Below are 12575 nucleotides of genomic sequence, written 5' to 3'. Positions count from 1 at the left end.
GTGGTTATATGTATACTATCTGTGGCCAGATTTGTATTGTATATGGAGCAAACGTTTAGTCTATTACATTAAACAAAAGTGTTTTTTGTACAGCAGATGTGCTGAACTTGCATATTTGGAGGTTCTGTCATAGGTGATAAAGAAGGAATGGCAGCTAAGTAAATTAAAATATTTTCTCAGGATCACATAATTTGAAACCAGTTTATCGGTCAAGAGCACTATAATTAGGTTGAGTAGATTAAGTCACTAGACCTGCGGGTCTAGTAACATTTTAATGATTTTTCAGGCCTGATACTACACATTGGGTAGCATGACCATAGAGGGAGCAGCATTATCCTCAGTTTCAAATAGTGAAAACACTGGAAATTTATGGTAGTGAACCATATGGTTAGTGAAAATAGGTTTGCACTTACTCATAATTTGCTGTAAGTAGGCGTTTTGAGTCCTTTGCTGTGTCATCTCCTAAAACAATCTGAAAAACTTTTGTCCCATTGGAGCTTTCCTCTGGAAGGTTGGCACTAGTGAGATACCAAAAACGCATCAAGATACTGACAAACTTTCTGCCTGTTGTAGGGGAGAGTAGAGGGAAAAAACATAGGTTGATTTAATATAGTAAATGAAATATCTATTATGACATCAACAAAGAGAAACAATTCAGTTTCAGATCAGAATGAAGTACTAAATAAAAGCCAATGTAAAGTATTTTTACCCCAAAGACACAGTTAAAGAACGAAAAGGAGGAATAGAAAGCACACAGATGTGTATAATTTGTGTGAAAAGTAGACAAAATCCTCACTGCTACAAGTGTTTATCAGATAACTATATATATATATTTTTTTTTAAACAATGAAAACAACATTTCAATTGCCTCCAAGAAGCTTTGGAGGTGCAGAGGTGCTGCAGAGCCACTGAAAAAAACATGCTGGAGTACTGAACGTGAATGACCATTAACAAGGACTTTAAGTGCTGTATCTTTTTCTTGTCACATTTGCTGTGCATTAAAAGACAGCGGTCAAATGTCCATCTAGTCTTGGCAGGTTGCTGCTTCTTCTTTTAACAGGGAGACTGGTGCTTACTTTCTTTCTCTTACTGCAAAGTGTGTGGATTTTGTAAACAGAACTGTGTGACAATCTTGCTGGAATGAAAGGAAAGGCAGTAGTGTTTTGTTTTCTTCCAACACCAACATTTAAATTTCTATAAATGAACTATCTAACTATATCAAAATGAATAGCCTGGCAAGGACAATTGAGGCACTTCTTTCTAATTCCAAGTGTGATGGAAATAAAGATTTTAACAGGGGCAAAAGAAATCAAGACACTTTATGAAGTGTGAATTACAAACATTTGCTGAAACAAAATTTCCACACAATATCGTTTGTGCGCTATATAGTTTTATCAGTAAAACTGTATTGTCTGTGCAAATTTAGTGGTAATTTCAATAGAAAATGTGCTGTCTGTAAATGACAGTGTGCTATCACACCATGCGTTAGTAATATATTTGTACCTGCTAACTTGGCATGGCACCTTTGAGATATTTATTTATTCTTTATGTGATGCTTGGACTTTTTTTAGAATCCCTATGAGTTCAGTGATGCAACATAGAGGACAGTACCATCACTATGAAAATTGTTAAAACACCATTGCCTACTAGGTTCAATGGAGCTCTAATAACACTGGCAGCTTGCTATTAGCTCCATGCCATTTCCTCAGCTGTATCAGTCAGACTCCAAGCAAAGAATTCACTGATGCACCTGCGGGGGTACTGTAAGAGCCTCATTGTGTGCACACTCAATGGTCAAGCAGTGCACATGCTCACTTTAGTAAATGCAGAGTGCATCATTCAGGCTCTGGCTGCTCGTCGCCAGCAGAGGTCAAAGAAGAAGTTATACACACATGCTGCTGTGTGGCTTCTGAAGATAAGACAATTATATTAATAAATGCACCCAGCCTTATGGTTGGAGGGCAGCTGGCAATAAGCAAAAGCAGTGAGCAGCAGCAGTCCTTGAAAGTGGTCGGTCATAGGTGACGAGAAGGAGGAATCCCTTTGACGAATGTGTGACTATAAGGGAAATTCCCCGCCTAGAGGCTGAAGAGGTCCTTCCCTGACAGCTGCAGGGAGACGGTTAGAGGACACAGGTAAGATGTAGACTTACTGTATGCATGCTTAATAGGCACGCTAGTAGGGAATAGAAGACGTTTTGCCCTGAAGAAGGCCGGAGGGCATTTGCATTGAGAACTAAGCTTCCGAGCAAGTACCTCTTTGAAGGCCGAAACATGTTGGCATTTTTTAGAGGGTGTAGTGATCCACTCAAGATCCAATTGACACCCGGGCACCCCATTACATAGAGGGGAGCTGAGTGATTTTAACCCTATCCAATATCATCCTGAATAAAGACAAGAATTGGATAGATATTGAGATACTTTTAATTTACTTTATTTGTACCCTACTTACAAGGAGACTATCTAGATCTCCCTACTTGAAGTGGAGCTAGTTCTCCTCTGAAGTTATGGTTGAGACCACCAGGTGAGTATCATCTGCACCTGGTGGGTTGGACCAGCCAATAATGAAGCATGCCACGAGAAAGTGGGTGAGGCTTTTCCAACCATAAAGGAAACACCCTTTAAAAGGAGGCAGATAACCACAGTAGTGTAGTAGGCACTAAAAAAATACACATAATAGTAAATATATTCCAGCACCAAGTTGTGTAAGTGGTGGTTAGCAAAGAACATACACTTACTTAAGAATGAGTGCTGGAATTTGGAAACTGAACTATTTTGAGCATTGTTTGTTTCATCTTATATTAAAAAATGTTCAGGTAACGTTAAAACAACTTTTTGGGGGTCACTAATGTACAATCCACCCTCATTAAAACCAAAAGTAGGAATAGCCATCCTATGAAACCTGTGGGAAACCGGTGAGAATCTTCTAAAAAAGATGTTGCTCCCTAAAGCTAGATGCTGCGACGGAGTGGGAGTGGGGGTGGGGGACACATTACTGAAGTACAGGAGTAGAGGTAGGTGAGCCAACAAGTTAACAGGAAGAGTCAAGCAAAAACTTTGTCTTGGCTCTAAAAGCCCATTTTGACTCCAAGTACCCAGGCACCAGCTAAGCTACCATAAAAAAAATTCAAAAAATTATATTTAATTAACAAGTGTTTTCTCCTTATCTCCTTACTACTTAAGAGTATATCACTGCATTGTGAGGTATTTATTAAAAGTGATAGTTTTTAAACATTACCTTAGAAATATTCATGCTTCTACCCCAATGGCAATAAGATTATTGAACTAAGAGGCCAGTCGGCTGTCCTGTACACCCTATAACAGGGTTTTATTCTTATTTTACACGGATTAACATTATAGTCCATAAGATCAAACATAAGAGAGATTCATGTACAGCACACATCCACATACATTTCAAGGTTTTCTCTTATGCAATAATGAAAAAATAGGAGGCACAATAAGCATAATAAAATAAAATAATTGTCTAGGATCACACAATTTGGTCGAGTGGCCAAGCCGAGATTGATCCCAGGTTTTCTGGTTTCCCGTTGAGTACTTCAGCCAGTAGACTGGTATTCCTTTTTCACTCCTGTTTGACACCAAAGCTTAATGCTTTATTTTTCATTCTTGATGCATGAGGTTACTGCTCGGGTAAGCGGCAGAATCCACAAGAAACCTCTGCTCATTTTGGTCTCAAGGGCTTAAGAGAATCTTGAGCTGAACCACAGCCTGGCATCTGGTGAAAACCTTCAGTGACTCACCCACCTCAGTACTTCACTATGGATAGAATTTCCCTGATATAAGCATAGATACTGCTGCCAGTGTGATATCTGTTTTGTATGTGAGGATATCTTATCTTGCACTGCTGTTGACCATCCGGTACCTGTGCTGTGTTTGAGGGGAACTTACAATGCTGCAAAACGCTGCTCATAATGTGTAATTTACGCAAAGGCTTGGACTGCAGCTACAGATGCTCTTGTTGTTTTGGCCGTGATTAATTGAAGCATGTCATCCTTCACCTTGTTGTTGTTGCAGTTGATGCCCTAAGTGAGACAGGTATGCCTAGACATGAGTCCTGTGCTCACTGTGCCTCTGGAATCAAGCTACACCTAGCTGAAGAGCCCAAAATAAGGGTGAAACCTGTCCTAGGTTGCTTGTATTCGAGTTCAGGGAGGACCTGGCTTGTTAGTTCAAGATGGACTGTTCCCATTGGAGCAGGGTCAAGACTGATTTGCATATAGCTGGGTCCAAGCTGAGGTGACCTGGTGGGCGAAGACCAATGCATTGGGATGCGTCCCTAAGCGATCGCTAGTAGCTGAGATCAATTCAAGCATTCCAGGCATCACCTTGCTGTTGTTGCAGTTGACGCCCTCCATGTTTTGTGCATGCGAAGGAAGCTTGAATCGTTTATGGACAGATAAATGTGTTTTACAGGTGTAGGTAAAGCGTGTATTCCTGCCTGGTGCTGTACCCGTTTTGTGTTTCGCAATCTTGCTATGTGCGTGGGTCAAGTTTGCACTCATACACCCTAGTGATGTTCCTTAGACTTACAACAAATAAGCAGCATTTCACATTTGGTACATCTATGAGAGGCGTTAACTGGTGCTGCTCAGCGACATACTTGATCCATGTCTTGGAAGAAAGCTCTGAGTGGTCCTACAGTACCACACTTGTTCCATGTCTTAGAAGAAAACTTGTGCTGGCTGGCCTTGCAGTATCACACTTGTTACGTAGCTCTGAAGCATGCTTTAACTAACCCTGCAGTATCATGTCTTTGAAGGAAGCTTGCCTGGCCCTGCAGTGCCACAACTGTTCCATGACTTTAAATGAAGCTTGCTCTGGCCCTTCAGTACCACATTTGTTCCAAGTCCTTGAAGGACACTTGCACTGTCTGGCCCTGCAGTACCATACTTGTTCCAGGTCTTTGAAGGAAACTTGCACTGGTCATTTCAGGGTCCTGCAACAGCACACTTGATCTAGGTATCTCAGGGAAGATTGTGATGCTCTTGACAAGTGATGTATGTATTATGCGTGTCCACCAAAGACCGGCTGCCCTCCTGCTCCCTGTGCTCTATTTAAGTGTATTTTTGGTCTAACTAAAAGACTGTTTTGCTATTTCACCAGCTTCATGTTTTGTCAAAATGAATTCATAGTCTTCTTTAGAGAAAATGGGCTTCGGGTAAGCCCACTTCAGTTATTTATCAGTGTGTCAGCGCTCTTCAAAATAGTACAATTAGGCAGTGGATAGGGCCTCTGAAACCATTGGTGCAGCTGCCAATATTTGCCTCTGCTTTATAGGGAGACAACTACTATTTTGCCTGCTTACTCTGTTAAACTCTGTTGAAATAACCAGAGGAGTCCGACCTCAGGAGATATTTCCTTTAGTTCATCCCTCAGAAGCTGATCTGCAAATGCAGACTAGTGTTAATTGAGTAACTAGAGTACCAGCAGCTCTGCTTCCATTGCTACTGGATCACAACTTTCTTATGCAGAGCGCCATGCATCACTACTGCAAGGTCCAAAATCATGCCACCATCCTGAAATGGTGTTATGCATACTCTATCATTCCTTACTGTTCCAAGATAGCAGACCAGTGGAAACCTTTACTATTCAATTTTGTATTGATTCACATGCCCTCCATGTTTAGTTGGCATATTTTTGTTTTTCTTTCTTTCTTTTAGCATATGCTTGTACTACATAGAAAACCACAGGGTTTTTGTTTTCAGAAAGTGGTTTTTTTTTTGATGTCTCATGCAAAAGTCCACAAAGATCAGACTCACATTGTCTGCAGTGCTGGTCCAACAGCGGCTGATGGGAGATTAAATAACCATTTATCTTAGATGGACATTCAGGCTTCAGTGTAACTTATTTCAGCAGCTTGTCTGTATGCAAATGGCAGTGAGTTTTGATATGGCAGATGTAGACTGTCAAACAAAATTAAGAAGGGTCAGGAGCAGCAGACAGGCTGAAATGCCACACAGTTACTTTGCTTGCACTAGGACAATGGCAAGCAAGCTACACTACTCGTCCAATAGTAATGAAAACAGACCAGCAGGTGAAATTCAAGACAGAAAAAACTCAGAATAAAAAAATAAATAAAAAAATGTACTGTTCAAACAAATACTGGGGCCATTTAGATCATATTTTAGACACTAGCCAAAGGAATCAAACACGGCATCTTTAAAAAATATTAATTTTTTTGCGGGTGCGGCCTGTATGCCAAAATGGGCATATTTTGGCCTGACCGTGAGCGCTCAGACCCTGTGGCTGAAATTCAAGATGGTGGCCTGCCATAGCTGCCTGCATTGGGCAGAGCTGCAATACTGACTCTGGCTCAGGGCCGAACTGGAGGCTTGTGGAGGTGCTCGGGGTTGTACCCTTCTGCAGACCCCCAAAATGTCTTGTGACTCAGGGGTGTGGACCTGAGCCCTAGGGACTAATTGCAAGCCTGATTGCTAAAGAGACTGCATAGGCCTTTAGCAATGTGGAGTGCATCTTAGACACTGGACAATTTCCTTGAACCTGAGGGGAACCGCAGCTGGAACAGGGCTCCTGGTTCTACGGGGGGCACAATGCAATAGGATGGTGCATGACAAGTCTGCAAAACTCATGCAAGCCAATAAAATGGATGGGTATGCCTTTCGGGTGGGATGGTAGCAGAGGGGGAGTTTGCAACCAGCACCAGACCAGACGCCTGGCGGTGTTAGGGGAAGGGGTTGGAGGTTGCCTCACTCATAGAATTGTTGCTCACCATTCAAGGAAGGTACCCACTCGTCCCTGGAAACCAAAATTGAAACGGTGGCTGTGGGTATCAATTTACTACACACAGATATGGGGAAGATCTCCAAAAGGGTCTGTACAACGGAGGTCACCCTAAAGGAACACATTGAGTCCCATCAACCCCTGCAAGCGGAGGTGTTCCAGTTGAAGGACAGAGCCAACCAACTACACTCCAGGGCTGAGAATGCAGAGGGATGATCCAGGCACAATAATGTGCAGTTGTTGGTTGCACCTGAAAAAGCAGAGGGTGCGGATGAGAAGCGCTTTGTGGAGAATTTGGTGCTACATACAATCAAACCAAGCAACCTCTCCCCACATTTTGTGGTTGAGCAAACACATCAGGAGCCTGGGCCACCCCTGAACACCCAGAGCCAGACCACAACCTCTCCTGGCCTTCATTCTCAATTTTAGGGACCACAACACAATCTTGTGAGTGGCTCGCCAGCAAAGTCCATACTACCCCCAGGACTACACCCAGGAGGTTCAAGCCCGACGCAGATTCTTTCATAAGATGAAGATGGAGATTTGCAGGCCGAACCAGCAAATATATAAAATTTTCCTGGTGCGCTTGAAGTTCTTGGCAGAGGAGAGCTCCTGGTTTGTGGATCATCAGTGGAGGCTTGGGAGTGGATCAAGTGCTGAAGGCAGGTGGAGAATGGATGACAAGGAAGGGGACACGCATCGCCAGGGGAGGGAGGGTGACGAGGGGATGGCACAGTCATTGGATGCAGGAGTGGATGATGTGATTGGACAGAGGCAACACTGACTGAACTCTGGGACTCACAGTACTTTGGGGGAGGGGAAGCAGACTTGCGGTGGTGAGACCAAAGGCACAGAACGATGGAGGCCAACTCAGACAGTGACCAATTTCTTTAAGCAGAGATCAAGTGTTAAGGAGCTGAGACAGGGACATAACCAGGTTTGATGGTACAAAGGGGTGGGCAACAGACATCCCTGGCATTGAGGTGGCAGGTATTTTCAAGCTAGCAGCCCAGGGAGGAAGAGAGGGGAGGAGTTATCTGGGTGAGAGTGGGGTTACTTAGGGTGAGGGAGTTGTCTAATACAGCAGCCAGTAAACACAGAGATGGGAGCAGGGGCAGACACTTTACTACATTCCAGCACGAACAGGATACAGGAAAGACCAGGACTGAAGGGAACAACTCTCTGTCGTTTTGTGGAATGTGAACAGGCTGGACAACACGTTGAAAAGAGGGGTGATGTCCAAGTTTCTCTACAGACAACCCACACTTCATTATGCTACAAGAGACACATATGGTGTGAAACTGTTGCACATTCCTTGGGTGGGGAAGATACCAGAACCCGGTGCACTCTGGTTTTACCACCAGATCCTGGAGGGGTCTGCATCCTAACTCGCTAATTGCCCCCCCCCCACCCCAATGATCACAGGCATATGATGACAGACATGGACAGACCTGGGTGGCTGCTCCGCAGTGCATTTATAGAGGCCTCATGGTGCTTGCCACCTGAACTGCAAACCAAAGGGTTTGGACAACAAGGACACAGATTCCATGACACCAGATACTTTGCCAGGGGAATATTGGACCATGCCCCAATCTGCATACTCATAGTCTCACCAGGGCCCCAACAAAGTTCAGAGTGGAGACTATACACCTGTGGAAACGTACGGACTGCAACACCAAAAATTTCATCTCAGAGGGCACAGAGAAGTATTTTAAGGGCAATACTGAGTCAGTCTCATCCAAAATACTGGCTTGGGTAGCATACAATACAGTATTGAGAGGACAGTTGATTACCACAGGAAAAAGGAGGGCCAGGATGCAGGAGATGGAGGCACTCAAAGGCAGGCTGATTCCATGCTGCTCTATCTAGCTTACCAGCAACAAACAGTACCTCAAGTCAAGTCAGGGCATATTCTGGGGTATAGGTCAAATGGCACAAATCTGCAGCATTCTCGCTCACCCAGTGGAGGCTGCTGATCGACTGGGAGGCGCTTGTGGTATGGGCACAGACGGGGTTTAGGTATCTGGGGATCCAGATAACATATGTCCCGGCTGCGTTGTATAAGCAAAACGTGGAGAGGATCCTAGATGAGTACAGGAGAGATGTGGAACAATGGCAAGGCCTTCCTCTTTCACTGTATTTATAAAATAGTGACAATCCCCACGATTCTCTACGGACTGCAAAACACGTTAGAAGTCCCCAATACCTTTTTTGGCTAGGTAGACACTGTGGCACGCACACTGCTGTGGGAAGGGGTGGTTCCCAGAGTAATACTGGTGACCCTATCAAAGGGTCAATATGATGGAGGAATCGCACTCCTCAACACAGGACTCTATTACTGGTCCAGTAATGAATGGGTGTTCGTTACCCACCAGGAGCCGTTAGTGCTGGCAGACAGGCAAGCAATGGACCGCAGGGATACATCTGTAGGTTGTACAGCACACAAAGACTGACCAGACCTCCCTCTCCAACAGATTTAGTCATTTATGTATGGAGAACAGCGGCACGCCGTGCAGGTTGGGAGGTAGGGTGACGTTGGAAATGCCCCTATGGAACTCAGAATTCCTGAAGGAGCTGCCACTTCTGGAGGGGTGGATACAATGGGATTTGCTGGGCATCTGGAGGGTGGGAAACATGTGATGCTACCAGGGGATAATCTCCTCTCGGAAACCCCAGTGTTAATACAGAGATAAATTGCAGGATATAGCAGAGGAGACACCCCTAGAATATAGACTGCTCGCAGCCTTGCTGAGGATGCATGCAATCTCCCAGATATACAAGACACTTGCAGCACACAGTCACAGTGCCGGTGGCACTGAAGGAGAGATGGGAAACAACAGACCTAGGAATCTTAGAAGAGAGAGCTGGGATGAAGCATGCCGATACACTAGAGATGAGGCCATTAGGGCAGATTCGACCTGGTCCAGTTCAAAATTCTCCACAGGGTTATTTTTTATATTTTTACCAGAACTAGGTTGGTGCATGGGAAAGATCGACAGTGACAGGTGCTTGAGAGACTGCGGTCAAACGGGTACTCTGCTTCACACAATTTGGGATTGCTCGATGATATGATCATAATGGGTGCAGTGGAGAAAGTGATCACGTAGGTGGTCGGAGAAAAACATTTCCCTGACCCAAGCGCTGGTCTCCATGGGACTGTGGGGTGAGACCTTGTTGAGATATACTCTGCTATCCCACTACGTGGCTCTGATTGTGGCCAAAAAAGACATAACTAGGCTGTAGGGGAGGCCTGTGGTGCTGCGCTGGGAGGACTGGATATCAAACATGGACTTGTACATGAGGGCAGAAGAAACAGTCTACCTAGCCCGAGGGTACCTACGCAAGGCAGAGAAAGTCTGAAGACCGAGATATGGACTGAGGACACTGGGTCTCAACCTGTCCAGCATTTCCACAAACCCAAGTACAGGAGAACCTGCAATAGGCTGAAAAACCTACGGGAAAGGAGGGGAGGTATGCTGCTTCTAACAGTGGGTGCATCAGTGGAGTTTTATGGATGCCCTGTACTGCATACACTGTATGGTTCGGTCACAGATTCTTGGAAAAGGTTGCTGAAACTGTGTCCGACCAATGTCTGGTTTTATTTTATGCATTTGATGTTATGCAATGTCTACGGTATGGATGAAATAATAAAAATATATATTACATTTTTCAAACTGTTGTGATGCAAGTATTCCAAAAATCTAAAGCTTTCTGTTCCTGTTGTTCACTATCAATTTTGTGAATTTCACACAGCGTTCTTCCTTGCATGCCATGCATATGATATGGAATTAGCCCATCCGAGAGTTCCATTTATGGCGATGTCCTATATGTTAAAAAGTGCTGCAACTTCCTGCTCATAGGCTAGACGTTCTATGCACGGTTCAGTAAAGCTCTGCCATCTTTCTGACCTGTTTCATGCTTTTCCTCCAGTGGACGTGACAACCTTTGAGCAGACTGGAGTAATTTCACATTTGTATGAGAGATTCGATACTAGAGCTTAATCAGGCTGAAAGGCAGCACACCCAAAGTGTAAACCCAGATATTGTGGAGAGGGTACCTAAAGGTCCTCCCCTATAAACATTCAACAAGTTCTGTCTAACTGGGGATTTCTCTTTCTGTATTAAAACGTTTCAGCTGGACCTAACCACCAGTTCTAATTGAGATTGGTGGTACCTATTGATTTCCACATCACTTTAGAGCTTAAATCACTCCCAACCCATTAAGAGGTATGTGCTGCCTCAGTCCAACTGAGGGGCTCTATACCGGTTACCTGATAACCAGAATAGAGCCTCATATAGTGGGGACAGACAATCACTTAATTGTGCTCCACTGTTGGGTGTCCATTTGTTACACTATGTACATGGCTGTATAAATGGCCTTGAGAAATTACTCACTCAAGCAAGTCAGATTTTATCAAGGGGAGCTATTTTTAGGGTATAGAAGCCTGTTTTGGGGAGCTGACAAGGAACAAGTGTTCTGCTCACTCAGAAAGTGAATGAGCAATACGCTTAAATCTTGTTTTAATGTTGTCAAATTTGCTCTGCTACAGAGACAGGTGCAATGCCAGCTTAAGTCTTCTTAGAATTTGCTGCCTTTTTTATCCTGGAGATTGGTGTTTACTATTCCTTCTCTGACTGCAAAGGTATAAGATTTCAAAAATCTACTTCAGTAATTTTGAAAGCACATTTGTGTAAGTCTGTGCAATGAAAAAAAAGATTTTAATAGGATGAAAATAAATCAGAACACTTTACTTGGTGATGTGCAAATGATAACTATTTGTGCTGAAACTCAATTTTCATAGATTGTTTATAAGCTATATAGTTTTATCAGTAAAACTGCATGTTAGTGGAAATGTTTGTGGCCAATTGAAATTGTAATGTTTGTAAATGACAGTGGGCTACCACATCATGCTCTAGTAATTATAATTATTAAAAGTTAGTTTTTAATCATGAACTGAGAAACAACCCTGCCTACATCCTTATGACAAAGCTGTGAGTGACTAAGAGGTAAGTCAGGAGTCATCTGTACCCTTTATGTGGGCTATATTCTTATTATACATGGAGCAAACTTTAGTTTACTAAATCAAACATAAGGATTTTTTGTACAGCAGAAATGCTGAACTTGCATATTTTAAGGTGCTCTCATATAGGACACTCAAGAAAGATATGGCTCTGTAAAATAAAATATTTGCCTAGGATCATGCAATTCGAGACCATTTTATGGGTCAAGTACATAAGGGTTAGGTTGAGTAGAATACTCAAGTCGCTAGTCCTGCAGGTCTGGAATTTTTTTTATACTTTTTTGAGGCCTGTATGAGATAGTCATTTCCATTCAGTTGCACACGGTCTTTATTCATCATGGGCGTGACAGCTTTGCCGGTCCCATTGTTCCAGAATCACATCCCATATACTGAGGTTACCAGGTGCCCTGGGGAAGAATCCTCATCGGTTCAATTGCACAGAGAGATTTTTGTTAAGCTCAGTGAAACTCCTCCAACCGACCTATTTCTGTGCTGTTGGCTGTTGCTGTGCACCTCAGACTTCGTGGCTTGACCAGTCTCTGGCTCAATTCATTTATATAGCCTCAAAGGGAACAGACTGATCTCACCCATGATTGACTACTTGTTTGAAAAAGTCTGTCAACATAAGGTAAGAGGCCAATATTCGCTGTTTGCAGCTTGAGAGAGATTTCAATATTTAAATAAAAAACAACTTTCGAATGCTCAAAATTTCTGCCTGTGGCCCAAAAGTAGCAGAGATACCTGCCCCTCTCAAGTCAATAACTGGTAATTCATCTGAAATTTGAAAAGACCTT

General features: G+C 43.4%; 1 protein-coding gene across 1 annotated transcript in view; it reads right to left on the bottom strand.

The window, feature by feature from the left end:
- Positions 1-12575, bottom strand: part of MAIP1 (matrix AAA peptidase interacting protein 1) — a 38245-nt gene that overhangs the window by 16797 nt on the left and 8873 nt on the right. Inside the window, exon 4 of the mRNA XM_069225770.1 lies at positions 414-564. Coding sequence (XP_069081871.1) covers positions 414-564 — 151 coding nt within the window. The remainder of the gene's footprint in view (positions 1-413; positions 565-12575) is intronic.

The sequence above is a fragment of the Pleurodeles waltl genome, chromosome 3_1 (genome assembly GCF_031143425.1).
Source record: "Pleurodeles waltl isolate 20211129_DDA chromosome 3_1, aPleWal1.hap1.20221129, whole genome shotgun sequence".
Lineage (NCBI taxonomy): Eukaryota > Metazoa > Chordata > Amphibia > Caudata > Salamandridae > Pleurodeles > Pleurodeles waltl.
The sequence above is the reverse complement of the archived record's forward strand: the minus strand, read 5'-3'. Positions and strand labels throughout refer to the sequence as shown.